At 40.7% G+C, this 12,933-nt stretch overlaps 2 protein-coding genes across 2 annotated transcripts in view; both read left to right on the top strand.

The window, feature by feature from the left end:
- The first annotated feature begins 6,193 nt into the window (after positions 1 to 6,193).
- On the top strand, positions 6,194 to 7,585 carry LOC143035615 (ATP-dependent DNA helicase Pif1-like). Its single transcript, XM_076202482.1, has one exon. It carries the CDS (start codon positions 6,194 to 6,196, stop codon positions 7,583 to 7,585), a length of 1,392 nt encoding a protein of 463 aa, XP_076058597.1.
- The window catches only part of LOC143035614 (uncharacterized), a 27,172-nt gene continuing 21,820 nt past the window's right edge, over positions 7,582 to 12,933 (top strand). Inside the window, exons 1-2 of the mRNA XM_076202481.1 lie at positions 7,582 to 7,838; positions 9,229 to 9,300. Of these exons, the coding sequence (XP_076058596.1) occupies positions 7,582 to 7,838; positions 9,229 to 9,300 (329 nt within the window). The remainder of the gene's footprint in view (positions 7,839 to 9,228; positions 9,301 to 12,933) is intronic.

The following is a 12,933-nucleotide window of genomic DNA, read 5'->3' as shown; positions in this document are numbered from 1 at the left end:
TAGTAAAGGGAAGGCTATAGTCCGGTAATGCTAACACAGGCGGTTCAGTAAGTGCAAGCTTCAAAGAATCAAAACTTTCCTGGTGAACATCACGCCACTGGAAGGAAGTGTCCTTCTTGAGGAGACACGTTAGAGGGGAATCAATTAAATCATAATTCCCAATAAATGTATGATAGTATCTTGCCACTCCAAGGAAGGAAGGTACATGCTCAACTAACTTAGGTGTAGGGAAGTCCCTAACTGCCTTGACCTTATCGTCAGTAGTGTGAATACCGTGTTTGTCTACAACATGACCTAGGAATTGGATGCTACACTTAAGAAAAGAACACTTGGGCAAATTGAGTTTCAATCCAGCATCAGCAAACCGTTGCAAGACAATGGACAACTTAATGAAGTGGCTCTCCACATCCTTGGAAACTAAGATTAAATCATCCAAGTAAACAAAAAGCCCGTTGCCTACTAGGCCATGAAATAGGGAGTTAATCAAGCACTGGCAAGTCAAGGGAGCACTCCGTAACCCTATGGGGCAATGAAACTATTCATATTGTCCATTGGGAGTTGAGAAGGCCGTGACCTTACGATACTTCTCCAAGGGAATCTGCCAAAAACCCGTTTTTAAGTCTAAGGTGGTGAACACCGTATTACCAGTGCCAGTGGAGTGGAGAAGGTCACTTAAGACAGGCAAAGGGTAATGGTCTGGAATAACCTTGTTATCTCGCCTATAATCAATAACAGGAAGAAAAGATCTATCCTTTTTAGGCACCAGGAGGAGTGGCGTGTTCCACTTCGAGTAAGACTCTTGTACAACGCTTTCACGTAATATGTCGTCAACCAAGGACTGTGCTATAAGCCGACGAGAGTAAAGCAACCCGTAAGAGGGAACGTAAACAGGACGAGCATCTGGCTGAAGATCAATTCTGTGAACCACATGATTTGTAACTCCCAACGGATCACCAGGCAAAGCCAAAGCCTGATAGTGAATCACTAACAATTCAATGAGATGAGGCGTCTCATCAATAAAATCAATATCACCTACAAACGTTGCAAATTCGAAGGCCAAGTGAGCTGTGTCACTTGTAGAGACTGTAGTACAAAAGTTGCAATGATAGGAGGCGAATCTTGGAAAGCATCAACGTCAACTACTTCAAAGGAGCATAAGTGAATGCCAGGAGAGAGAGTGATAGAAGCACCCGTGACGTTGGTTATCATAGCTGTAGTAACACGATCCTCGCGAATAGTGGAGAGAATCCTTCCTAATGCAAGTCGACGAACGCGAACAGTCAATCAGGCTGAGATAAAACGTCAGACCCAATTGGATCACCTGAAATGCGCACCGGAACTCGAACTATACTTGAAGGTCCAATATGATGCTCTCCCACAACAGCAGTGGCACAAGAAAGAATAGGAGAGTTAAAGCGAGGAGGTCCTTCTGAAGTCAACTGTACGACCTGCTCATGCACAGGAGGGGTGTCACAAATGGAAACTGACCTCTCTGTTGCAGGAATTACAAAATTTCGACTAGGAGATATATCAATGCCATGCGTTGTAAGAGCATCAATGCACGAGAGGCAACCACACATGAGAGCAATACCAGATACAAAAACAAAAGCGACATGGAAAACTGTAGCATGCGAGGAAAAACCTAAAGGGAATACAAACAGACCCAAGAATAGGCAAGGGAGAACCTTGTACTGAAAGCAAACTATTACAACAAGGAGACAAGGAGAGATTGTACAAACCCCGGAGAGCAAAATAAGTTTTTCTACTTATGCGACTACATTTTGCACTTGTATCTACTGTGACTGAGATAGGTGTATTCTTTATAAGAAATTGGAAGATGGGTAACTGAAAAGACTTAGCAACCACAAAGGGGATGATCTGGGACCGAATATTACTGGTCGAACCTTTGAGTTGTGAAACGGGCGCAGGCGAAAATGGGATTGGGATTGTCTAGGCTGATGAAAAATCTCAGCTCTAAATATCAAAACTTTGAGACACTGATCAGTCAAGTGTTTACAAGAACCATGCATATAACAGGAACTAAGCTTATCTTGCGACTCTAATATAGACAGGTCATGCGTCACATTAGAAGAAACATACCATTAATTCCTACGGACAGGGGACTGCCTTGATTTGTGTACACAACGCTTACGGCGAAAACAAAAAGCACTCGAATGACCTGACTTGTTACAATAGGTATATGTGTGTACAGGAGGGGTAAATGTAGCGAAAGTGGAGCTGTGAGTTGGAAATGAAGACTGAAGGGGTGGAGGAGGAGAATTAGGAAAGTTAGCATGTTGCTGAGCATTGCTAATACACAAGGAACCAGAAGGCACTTCCCTAAGTTTACAGGAAAGCATTGTTGCGAAAGATAGTATGGTCTCATCTGTCTAATAGCTGAGAGAAGATACAGCTCTCCTCTCAAAAGGCACCAAAAAGAGGATGTAGAGCAGAAGTTCCAAATTAAGGTGGAACCTGTCTAAAGTGGCATTGCCATGATCAACCCACTCTGAATGGGAGAGAGAATCGAGGGCTTCAACAAAAAAATTTGCTGGCCTGGGCCTGAGGACGCCTATAGCCAAGAGTGTACAATCTGAATGTAAGAACATCAACCAACTTAAGACACCATTAAAAGGAATTGCGTACAGGTGTATCAGAAAAAAACAAGAAAAATAGACCAAAACAGTTCATAATTGTAATCCAAAGACACGAAGCAAATAACATCTCATAAGCCAATGAATTAAGCACAAGCTGTGACCTCTTGAAAGAAATGTTCTCAGACCCCGTTGAAACATTAGTACTTACAATACAATCTTCGCACTGGCGAATAAAATCACTAGCTTTATATGCGGGGTCATCATTAGAAAATTTAAGAACAGAAGGATCCTGATGTAATAATGTGAAAGTATAAGCCATTGTGTCAGATGGATTTTGAGGAATGAAGAAAGGACGGTGGCTTCTGTTTAGACATATTAAGAGGGTGATAAGATAACGACAACCCACTTTGTAATAACATTAAAGTCAAAACAAAGAAAATACATACAGTTAATAATGACGATCGCAATGAATACACTTCTCGAATCAGAAGAATGACCTGAAGGAACAATGATATTCGCTTTGATACACAAAGTAGGAGCGTTATTAACTCTAACTATTCACAATTAAGGCACGTAAATACGCTTCTCTGTGAATCACAATTCCAAGATTTACAATGAAAGAATGTAGGAAATCAAATCTCTAATAAACAAACAAAAAAACATTACCGTCATCAAATGATGTCAAGACGTAAACAAACATGGCCGCCAACAAGACAACACGCCTGGCCAGAAAAGTAATAATACATCAATTAATTCACTATAACCAGAAAAACAATATGGCATTGCATAACCAATAAAACATATACAAGCCTGAGTACTAATGCAAAAATCACTGGAAAAGGGGACGACAGTCACTGGGGAAGCAGCGAACGAAAATCACTGGCCGATAGGATTATGTAGATATAATATCACTCAGAAATCCTATTCCATCTGGGCTCCAGATTTACAGTCGACGGACTCAGGAACAAGAGGCGATCCAGTGACGAATGGAGATGACTATGATAGAAAGGTTCCTACAGCTGATGCTAATGCTAAAGTGAAAACCACGTGGGACCATAACAAATCATTTGGCGCGTCAAAAGAAAACTGTTCCTGCGCTTAATTACGTTTTTTTCTTTCTTTATTCACTAGTATGAATTGTTCCAACGACACTGAATAAAACGACCTGGCTGAAAAAAAGAAGAAATAGGGGGGAAGAAACACAAACACACAATGCCATGAACTGGCTAGCCAGAGATCTCAAATGTTCAAAGTTCAAAGTAAGGTTCCTAAATAAGAATGCACAAATTGAACCATTCACAATATTGTTTTGCAGCTACCACCACATGTAATCGGGTGGCTATATTAAAAATGAATAATTACTGAACAATGTATTTATCACAAGGCGGCCATCACCACAATTACAATACACGTTTACTCAGTTAGCAACTGCCTCGTGTGGATGCAGCCTGGCTTGGCGGGAAGCATACACGCCCGCATGGTTCCTTCACAAAACTGGTGGATGGAAATGCAACCAATACAATGATTTTAATAAATTAATATGAATAAATTTTATAGTATCTTATACTTAATAAAGATAGAATCTGTCATTTCCCGAGATGGGGCGGGCCGGTGGTAAATTGGTTACATCATCGCTTGGCAGGTGTAAGGGTATATTTAGGATTTCACCCGAGTGTCTTTGTGCTATTGTTTGTTCTCGGAAGAAAATGCCGGAATCTTCACAGTTAAAATTGCAAAGGAACCGTCACTTTTGGAAATGGGTGGCGGAAAAGAAAAAAATGACGAAAGCATCTCTAACCAGGAATAAACAGTTGATGGGCGAACTGCGAAGGGAACACGCCTCGGGGTTTCCAAGTTTGTATAGTAACACTCAAGCGTATTCGGTAAAGGAATCTATAAAGGTGTTTCACCGAAAGTTACTGTTATTCAACAGGTGATTAAAAGAGGACAAGGATTACAAGTACAGTGACGAAACTTTTGAAAAACTCGAGTTGTTTGACGGAGAAATTTTGCGAGAGAGTACGTGTGAGTTCGAAAAACATTACTTTGCGGGTTATAAGAATTTTACAAAACATGGGGGAAAATCGGATCATGGGGATTACCAAAGGTATTATTTGGAAAGAACTCACAATGCTATGCGGCGAATAAATCGAGCCAAAAAGTACGCGATTAAAAAGACTAAATACCAACATTCGCAGAAAGCTGTGGATACTGATGTAGTGGCAGAAATCAAAGAAAATGTCAACATAATAGAAGAAGCAAAAGATTTACTGCAAAAGAAACTTATCGAAGAAGAGCAAGAACGCCAAAGAAAGAGAGAATTTATGCGTGCGCAGAAAGAGGCGCAAGCGAAGCTGGAAGCTGAACGGATACGAGAAAGAGAAGAAAAAGAGAAGGAGAAGACCAGAAAAAAATCAATAATGGAGGGAAAAAGAAAATACAGAGCAAACATCTTTAAAAAGAATTTTTCTCCGGAGGAAATTGCTTACTTAGATAGCTTGCGAAAACAGCGTATTTGCCTCAATATAAAAAAGCAAATATTTGTGTAATCATTAGAAGAGTTGTCTACGACATACATAGGGTCTATGCGAGAGACTGATAAACAAGGAGTTCAGTCTCATTCGATTGGTGAAATTGGGGCATTTAGGTGTAAACTTTGTTAAGCATTGCTGTGGAAAAACGAACGTAGAACAATCTGTTGCAATGCCGGTCAAACACCAGTATTTTTACTGTCGAAATTTAAAGATCTTAAAGCGTTATATGACGGCACGTCTTCTTTTTCGAAACGTTATCTACAAAATTTAGTCGGTTTTAATGCGTTATTCTCCTTTACATCTTTTAAAACCACGGGTACGCTTCAAAACAAGCGAGACATTTCAGTATGTTATAAGATCCAAGGAAAGGTGTACCACAGAATTGGTTATCTGAAACCAGAATTATTTGCCCGAAAAAAAAGCCATTCTGGAAATCAGATAATTCTTTTTTGGATCTCTACTTCCACCACGACAAGGAACAGCAAATCAAGTTGCGTACTCAGAGTACGCCCACGTCGTTTGCGGACTTACGAACAGTCGATGGGAAAATGTATGATTCGTACAGAGAAGCCGTCAAAACTTTGGGTCTTTTAAGTGACGAAGAAGCATGGATAAAACACTATATTGGAGATAATTAATCACACAAATAACAGGAATCATCTTCGAGAAACATATGCAAGCATGTTGGTGTTTTCAGATCTTGAAGATCAATCGGGAATATGGGAGGAGACAAAAGATTTGTTCGCGAGTGACTATCTGCACAAGAATAATTTGACCGATTACAACGATGAAATTTATTTGGACGCGTTAGACGATATTCAAAAAATGTCTGGAATTGTGGGGGAGGACATATCACTGAATATGGGTTACCCCCTTCGAGGGGTAAAGAAAAGACAGCGAATATGATTCGAAGAGAAAGGTCTTACAAAAAGAAAATTTGGGGGGAGGAAGTTGCACATAATGTGTTTTTTTTTTTTTTTTTTTTTTTATGATAAACAGCGCCAAGTGTATGATGCAGTGTTATATCGAGTGAAGTTTGGAGACCAGTACAATGATAACGGAATGTTTGTGAATGCTGCTGGGGGTACCGGTAAAACATTCGTCTTGAATCTTTTGCTCGACACGGTACGCTCCCAAGGAAAAATAGGTTTGGCGTTAGCCTCTTCGAGTATTGCAGCAACGGTTCTTCATGGATGTAGGACTGCTCATAACATGTTCAAAATTCCGTTGATGGAATTTAATGAAGTCAGATCCTGTGGAATCAAGAGAAACTCAGAGCTCGCAAAATTGTTGCAATTGACGTCGTTGATTGTTTGGGATGAGGTTGTAATGGCTAACAAAAACACGCTAACTGCACTTGACATCACGATGAGAGATATCATCGGTAACGATAAGTTTATGGGTGGTAAGGTGCTTGTTTGTGCGGGAGATTTTAGGCAGGTTCTCCCCGTTATTAGGGGTGGTGGAAAGTATGCCGAACTTGAGCACTGCATCAAATCAAATTACATGTGGAACGATATGACAAAGTTAGATTTAACGGAGAATGTACGTCTGAAGAAAGATGATAGAAAAAATATCAAGTTTGCTAAAAGTTTATTAAGGCTGGGGTCTCGCGAGGCAGGTCCTGTGGAATTTGGTGAAGACTTTGGCGTGAGAGTTAACTCTCGCAAAGAGTTGGTAGATCGAGTATATGATGACATAGAAAACAATCACCTAAATGCTTCATATTTCGAGAAGCGAGCTATAGTGTCACCCACAAATTTGGATGTGGACATCGTTAACCAGATGATTTATGACAAATCAAAGGAGAAAGAGGTAGTTTACAACAGTGTTGATACAGCAGTTGAAGAAGGAACGGATATTCAAACTTCAGTTTTCAATGCAATGACGAGTCCTTTTCTTCCGCTGCCCCGTCTTCAGGTAAAAGTTGAGAATGTGTTAATGATTATACGTAACATTTGTCCGCCGAAGTTATGTAACGGAACAAGGATCATAGTCACTAACTTAAAGAAAAAATTTTTGGTTGGTAAAATATTGGGTGGAAGCTACCGAGGGGAACAGGCGATGATACCTAGGATCACCTTAGAGGCGCAAGATACACCTGTTAACTTCAAGCGCAAGCAATTCCCAGTCAAACTGAGCTATGCAATGACTATCAACAAATTGCAAAGGCAAACGTTCGAGCGCTGTGGGCTTCTTTTGGATACGGCACAGTGTTTCACCCACGGGCAACTTTACGTGGCGTGTTCAAGGGTAACAAATTGGTATTCATTAATCCTCTATACAGGTTGGGATAAGGTAAATGAATTATGTGTACCAAAACCTGCAATCAATTGCGTTTATAAGGAGCTTTTTGATGAGACCTCATTCAATCCTGAAGTGGACATGCCAGAGACCACCGCTGTTGGTGAAGCTCCGGTATATAACCTCTCGGAAAAAACGCAATCGATATGATTCTCCCCGAGTGTGTAAACACACATTCCGACAGACTTGAAGAGATTGCACAGGGGTTAGCACAAAAAATATTGGAGAAAATCGGGAAAAAGTGCGGACGCGATTCTAAAGAACAAGAAACGTCACCGACAAAATATAGGTCCGACACAGAAGAAGAGGCTAGATCTTCGAATAAAAGCGGACGTGATGAAGAGGATACAACCCCAAAACCATCTCCTAAGAAATGTAAATGTGTTGGTTCAGAAACGCGGACGTGATGAAGAGGATACAACCCCAAAACCATCTCCTAAGAAATGTAAATGTGTTGGTTCAGAAATAAAAGTTGCTTAAATATCAAGCGCTTTCGTATATTACATCTTCAGTGCAACAAGTTCATATATTACATCTTCAGTATATTACTATCTTAAACTTTAACGGGCGGAGCCCAGGGCGCGTTAGCGCCCGAAGAGCGAAGCGAGCAGCACCGCAGGCCAAGCCCCCCGGCGTAGCGGGACCGGCTCAGCCGGGGGCTTGTTTATATTCAAAAGGGAAAAGCACGTATTTCTCAATCTACTCACAAGTACAATGCTTGACAATCGTACAATGCCCTTAACACGCGCGTACACCACAACAACCACTCACTGACCACAGTGAGTTAATGCTGATAGAAGATAAGTAATAATACTAGAATTTAGACATAAAGATATATACACATAGTGTTTGAGTATTGGTGGTGCCGAAATATACAAATAATGAAAATGAAGTTGACTCCTAAGAACTCGTGGAAATAGATATAATTTCCGTTCATCTAGTCAAAATGAAATCTTCTGAAGTTGTGGTTTAACTGCGAAGGTTGTAATGTGGGATAGGAATTGGAGGAAGCAGTGGATAGGGTTGGTGATGGTCCTTTATTTCAGGGATAGTATGATCTGATGAAGAAACAGTCTCTATGTCAAGGCTATGGAGAACTCTTTTGATATGATCTTTGTGCAATACGGTCTATTTATCATAGTGCAACCCGAGTGCTTTGACTTTGTTATTTGACTTATATCTAATGATACGATAGGGTCCAGAGAATTTAGGGAGAGCTTCGACGTTGGTGTGTGGATGAGAATGTTAATAATGTCTTCAAATTCAAAGTTACAAGCTCTGACTGATTCGTTATGCATGTCGTCCTTATTCAGATGAAAAGTATTATGAATTCTTTTAATTTTCTTTTATTGAATTTGTAAATGGGAGGTAATTCTAAAACAAGAAGGTCATATGAGAGTCTTTTGTCTTAGTCAAAGAGGGCAAAATGAGGGAATTCCTATATTGACATGTTAATGGAACTGTTAATGCGAGCTTGACTCATGGGAACATATTCATCTCAAAAAGAGTGAAGATTAAAAGCATAATGTTGAATAACATTGAGAATCTTTCTATTCTGGCCTTCAATTGAGCCAATTAACTAAGTGATAAGCATTAATATTACATTTTGGGATTTAAAGTAATATTCGAAAGAATATCATAGTTGAACTCAGTCCCGTTGCCAGAAATCAGATATTTTTGTGTAATAAAGGGACATATGAGTTTGTCAATAAGGGTTTTTGCCACGTATTGTTCTGTATTGTCTTGTAGGGGGTAAAGTATACAGAATCGTAAAAAATCGTCGACACAAACAGGTTGCCGCTGTGTGTAAGTGGTAACTTTAGGAGATCAACAGCTACTGTGTCGAATGGTTTACAAGGGCTAGGGTAAGTTAAAATTGGAACATGATATGACCTACGTGAGTCGCGCAAGAGTGACAAACACCTCTTTGACCTTTCTCATAGTTAACCAGAAGTAGTCCAGTCTGGCTTGTGTAACGTATTTCTCCTTGCCAGGGTGTGCGGTAATATAGGAATTGTGTAGGAGTTTCAGAAATTTCAGAATGAGGTCCGTAGGGGCTACGAGCTGAAATACTGACTGATTGGGTTCATGTTTGTCCGTTAGTGTTGTTTTGTGATACAGTATGCCATCAACTAACGTGTAGTTGTCGAGATGGGGGGGGGGATTATCTGTATCAGTTGTGCCTGCAGATTCGACGAAGTATATAATACGTTTCCAAAAAGGGTCTGATCTCTGCACTGCAGCTATGCGCACTTGTGTAAGAGTTACTGAAACTTCATTTTGAGTGATGGTTACGATATGGCGACTGAGAGCGTCTGCTACTAGGTTTGCTTTAACCTGAACAAAATGAAAGGGGGCCAATTTTTCTTGAAAGATTCTTTCCTTTGAAGAGGTGTAAGGTTGTTTGATAGTCCGTGTAAATGTCTATGTCATAGCCAAGGATGACATCCTTGAAATATTTGAGTGCGCATATAACAGCTAAAGTTTGTATGTCTGTGACTGAGTAATTTTGTTCATGTTTGTTCAGTGTGCAGTTAGCATAGGGAATTGGTCTGAGTTTTATGCCGCGTTGTTGCATGAAGATTACGCCAAGTCCGGTGTAGGACGCATCTGTGTATATTGTGAAAGGAAGCTTGTGATTTGGGAAAGGAAGGACATCTGCCGTGGTTAAGGCTCTCTTTACGTCATTAAAGGCTTTCTCTTGGTTAGGTGTCCAAATGAAGGGGGTATTCTTTTTAAGTAGAGAAGTAAATGGTGCTGCTATACCAGCGTAACCTTGAATGTAACGCCTGTAAAATCCTGATAGACCAAGGAATGAACGTATGTGATAACAGAAGTAGGGCGTGGAAAATCAATGACTGCCTTAACCTTGTCCTCCGATGTTAAAAATTCTTGTAGGTTAAGGACATGACCTAAGAAGTGCATTTTTTTTTCTGAAGGAAGGAGCACTTCTTAAGCTTCAGTTTGAGGTCTGCTTTTGCTAGTCGTGAGAAAACAATGTGAAGAATGTGTAAGTGTTTGCTAGTGGACTTGGAAGTGGTGATCACGTCATCAAGGTACATACACTGATCAACCTATAAGACCTACAAGGACTGTGTGCATAAGTCGTGTGAACACTGAAGGAGCTGAAACGAGACCCATGGCTAGTCGTCTGAAGTGATAGTAACCAGTAGGGTTGCTAAAGGCTGTCAGAGGCCTAGACTCTGGAGCAAGGGGACTCTGGAAATATCCCGACATAATACTTAAGGTCGTGAACTCTACGTTGTTTTCACCGACGAAGTGCAAGAGGTCCTGTAATACAGGGATGGGATGCCTATCTGGTATTGTGAGCTTATTTGATTGTTTGAAGTCTACTACTGGTTGAAAGGAACCACCGTATTTAGGGACAAAAATGAGAGGAAAATTCCATTCACTAATTTATGGTTATCTACAATCATGTGTTTACTGTGTGACATTCTGTATGTGGGAATGTAACGTAACTTAGAGGCCTCACGAAGGGGTATATGATGCTAAATGAAATTAGTAACTCCAACGGGTTCACCTGGAGTGGCAATAGTATGTCCAAACTTGTTGCAAAGTGCAAGCAAGTATGCCTGTGCATCAAGGAAGTCTATGGGGTTGAAATATAATGCATCAACGTCTTCCTATGCTGTTGGCACGTCGGAAATTGTGGCACAAACTTGAGAAGTAGGGAATTGGTCACCCATGACTTTGATGCGTGAGGGATATACTTGAATATTGCAAATGCTTGTACCAATTGTGAGATGAAGAGGTGCGGTAGTGTCACTGACAATTAAAATGCAAGTATGACTTTTCTTTGACGTAGAGCTGATGGTTGAAATGAAGGAAATTCTAATGACATGGTAACTTCTGGCATACAGAGTACATCGGTGTCCTGTGCTTGAAAATTTTGTATGTGTATCCTTGTATACTCACAAAGGAATAACATCTTTGGGCTGATAAGCACTGCGTGAGTGTGTTTGAATGTAGATAGCACTTCTGAGACTGGGGTGGATTTGGGGTTGAATTCCTCAATGAAGGGCAAGAAAGTTTCCTCATTCGATTAAAATCCAACTGTATTTAATGGGTTTTTAGTCCTGAATTCGGGAGGACGTAGTACGTCTGTTACGTTTGGAATGCATGTCTACAGCTGTCAGCAAAGTAGAAAAGTTAGGGTGCTAGGGAGAGATTAGAGTGGTTAAATACTTCGAACTCTGCTATGGGAAGGCGGTGGAACAATTTGTATTAGCAGCTGATGCATATTCGTATGATGAAGCTGAATGAATTTGAATGGAAGGAATACAAGCAAGTGACGCGGGGTTATGGTCTGCCTGAGCCTACTCAGCCACGTGAATGTGATTTACCTTATGAGAAGTTGCAGATGGTAAAGCAGAGAGGAAATGGTCCCCGTAAATGATACCATTTTGAGCAGGGTTAGTGACTATGTTTTGTGGTTTTATTAATGTTAAACTTATGAAGACATCAGGAAAGTGAACGTCAACTACATAGGCGGTAACTGGAATGGATGGGCACTCATCTTTAAAGCTAATGTTTAGGGAGAACTTACCGACTTTCGGGAATGGTACATCACCTACGCTGCAAAGGTTGAGGTCGGGGGTTCCAAAAATGTGATATGTTTAGTTACAGTGCGTAATTTATGGAAATTGTGTGTTGACATTATGTTGACTGGGATACCCGTGTCGACAAAGATTGTCACTTGGTGTTGTTAGACGTAGCATAGCATGTTAAGGAATCGGAAGACATGTTTGGGATATCCAAGTTATGTACAGGTAGGGTTGATGGGGGTATTTCCGGGTATGGAGTAAATGTCCTTGGTGTGCACTGAATATTGGTGTTCCGTAGTCATAGTGGAGATGTGTTATGTAAATGTCTTGCGGGAGAGTGATCTGGGGAGTTTGATCTGTGTTGCCTCAGTACTAACACCACATGTTAATGATCACTCATGTGGAAACACGTACCATGATATTCGCAGCATCAGTTTGGTTGTGAAGGATTTCTGTGGTAACAGGAGTTAACGAGATGTTTTTGATGAAGAGTGTTGGCGTGAGCAATGTTGCGTGCGAAATATATGTCTTGATCTTGTGTTATGTGAGGGGGACTGTGTGACCTGGGCTATTGTGTGGGTGGGTGCAATGGGTACTGACTGGCTTTGGATCTGGGTGATAGCTTTGTCCGCGTCAGAGAATTTCTTCGAAAATTCGCATAGTGTGATACCTGGTGTGAATGGAATAGCACCGAATTTCTGGAGTGTGTCTGGGTATAATTAGAATAGTAGTCCAAAGTATGCCATGAGTGAGACTAGGTGTTCCAATGAAATATTGTCGTCTGAGACCTAGTCTGAGTTTTTGAGGCTCTCTCTGAGTTCACTCTTAGAAGTTAAATTTTTTGTTGTACCAGCACTTAATATGTGTGTGTGTGTGTGTGTGTGTGTGTGTGTGTGTGTGTGTGTGTGTGTGTGTGTGTGTGTGTGTGTGTGT

The sequence above is a fragment of the Oratosquilla oratoria genome, chromosome 19, assembly GCF_046742065.1.
Source record: "Oratosquilla oratoria isolate Oo_2021 chromosome 19, ASM4674206v1, whole genome shotgun sequence".
Taxonomy (NCBI): Eukaryota; Metazoa; Arthropoda; class Malacostraca; order Stomatopoda; family Squillidae; genus Oratosquilla; species Oratosquilla oratoria.
This window is presented reverse-complemented; position numbering and strand designations above follow the sequence as displayed.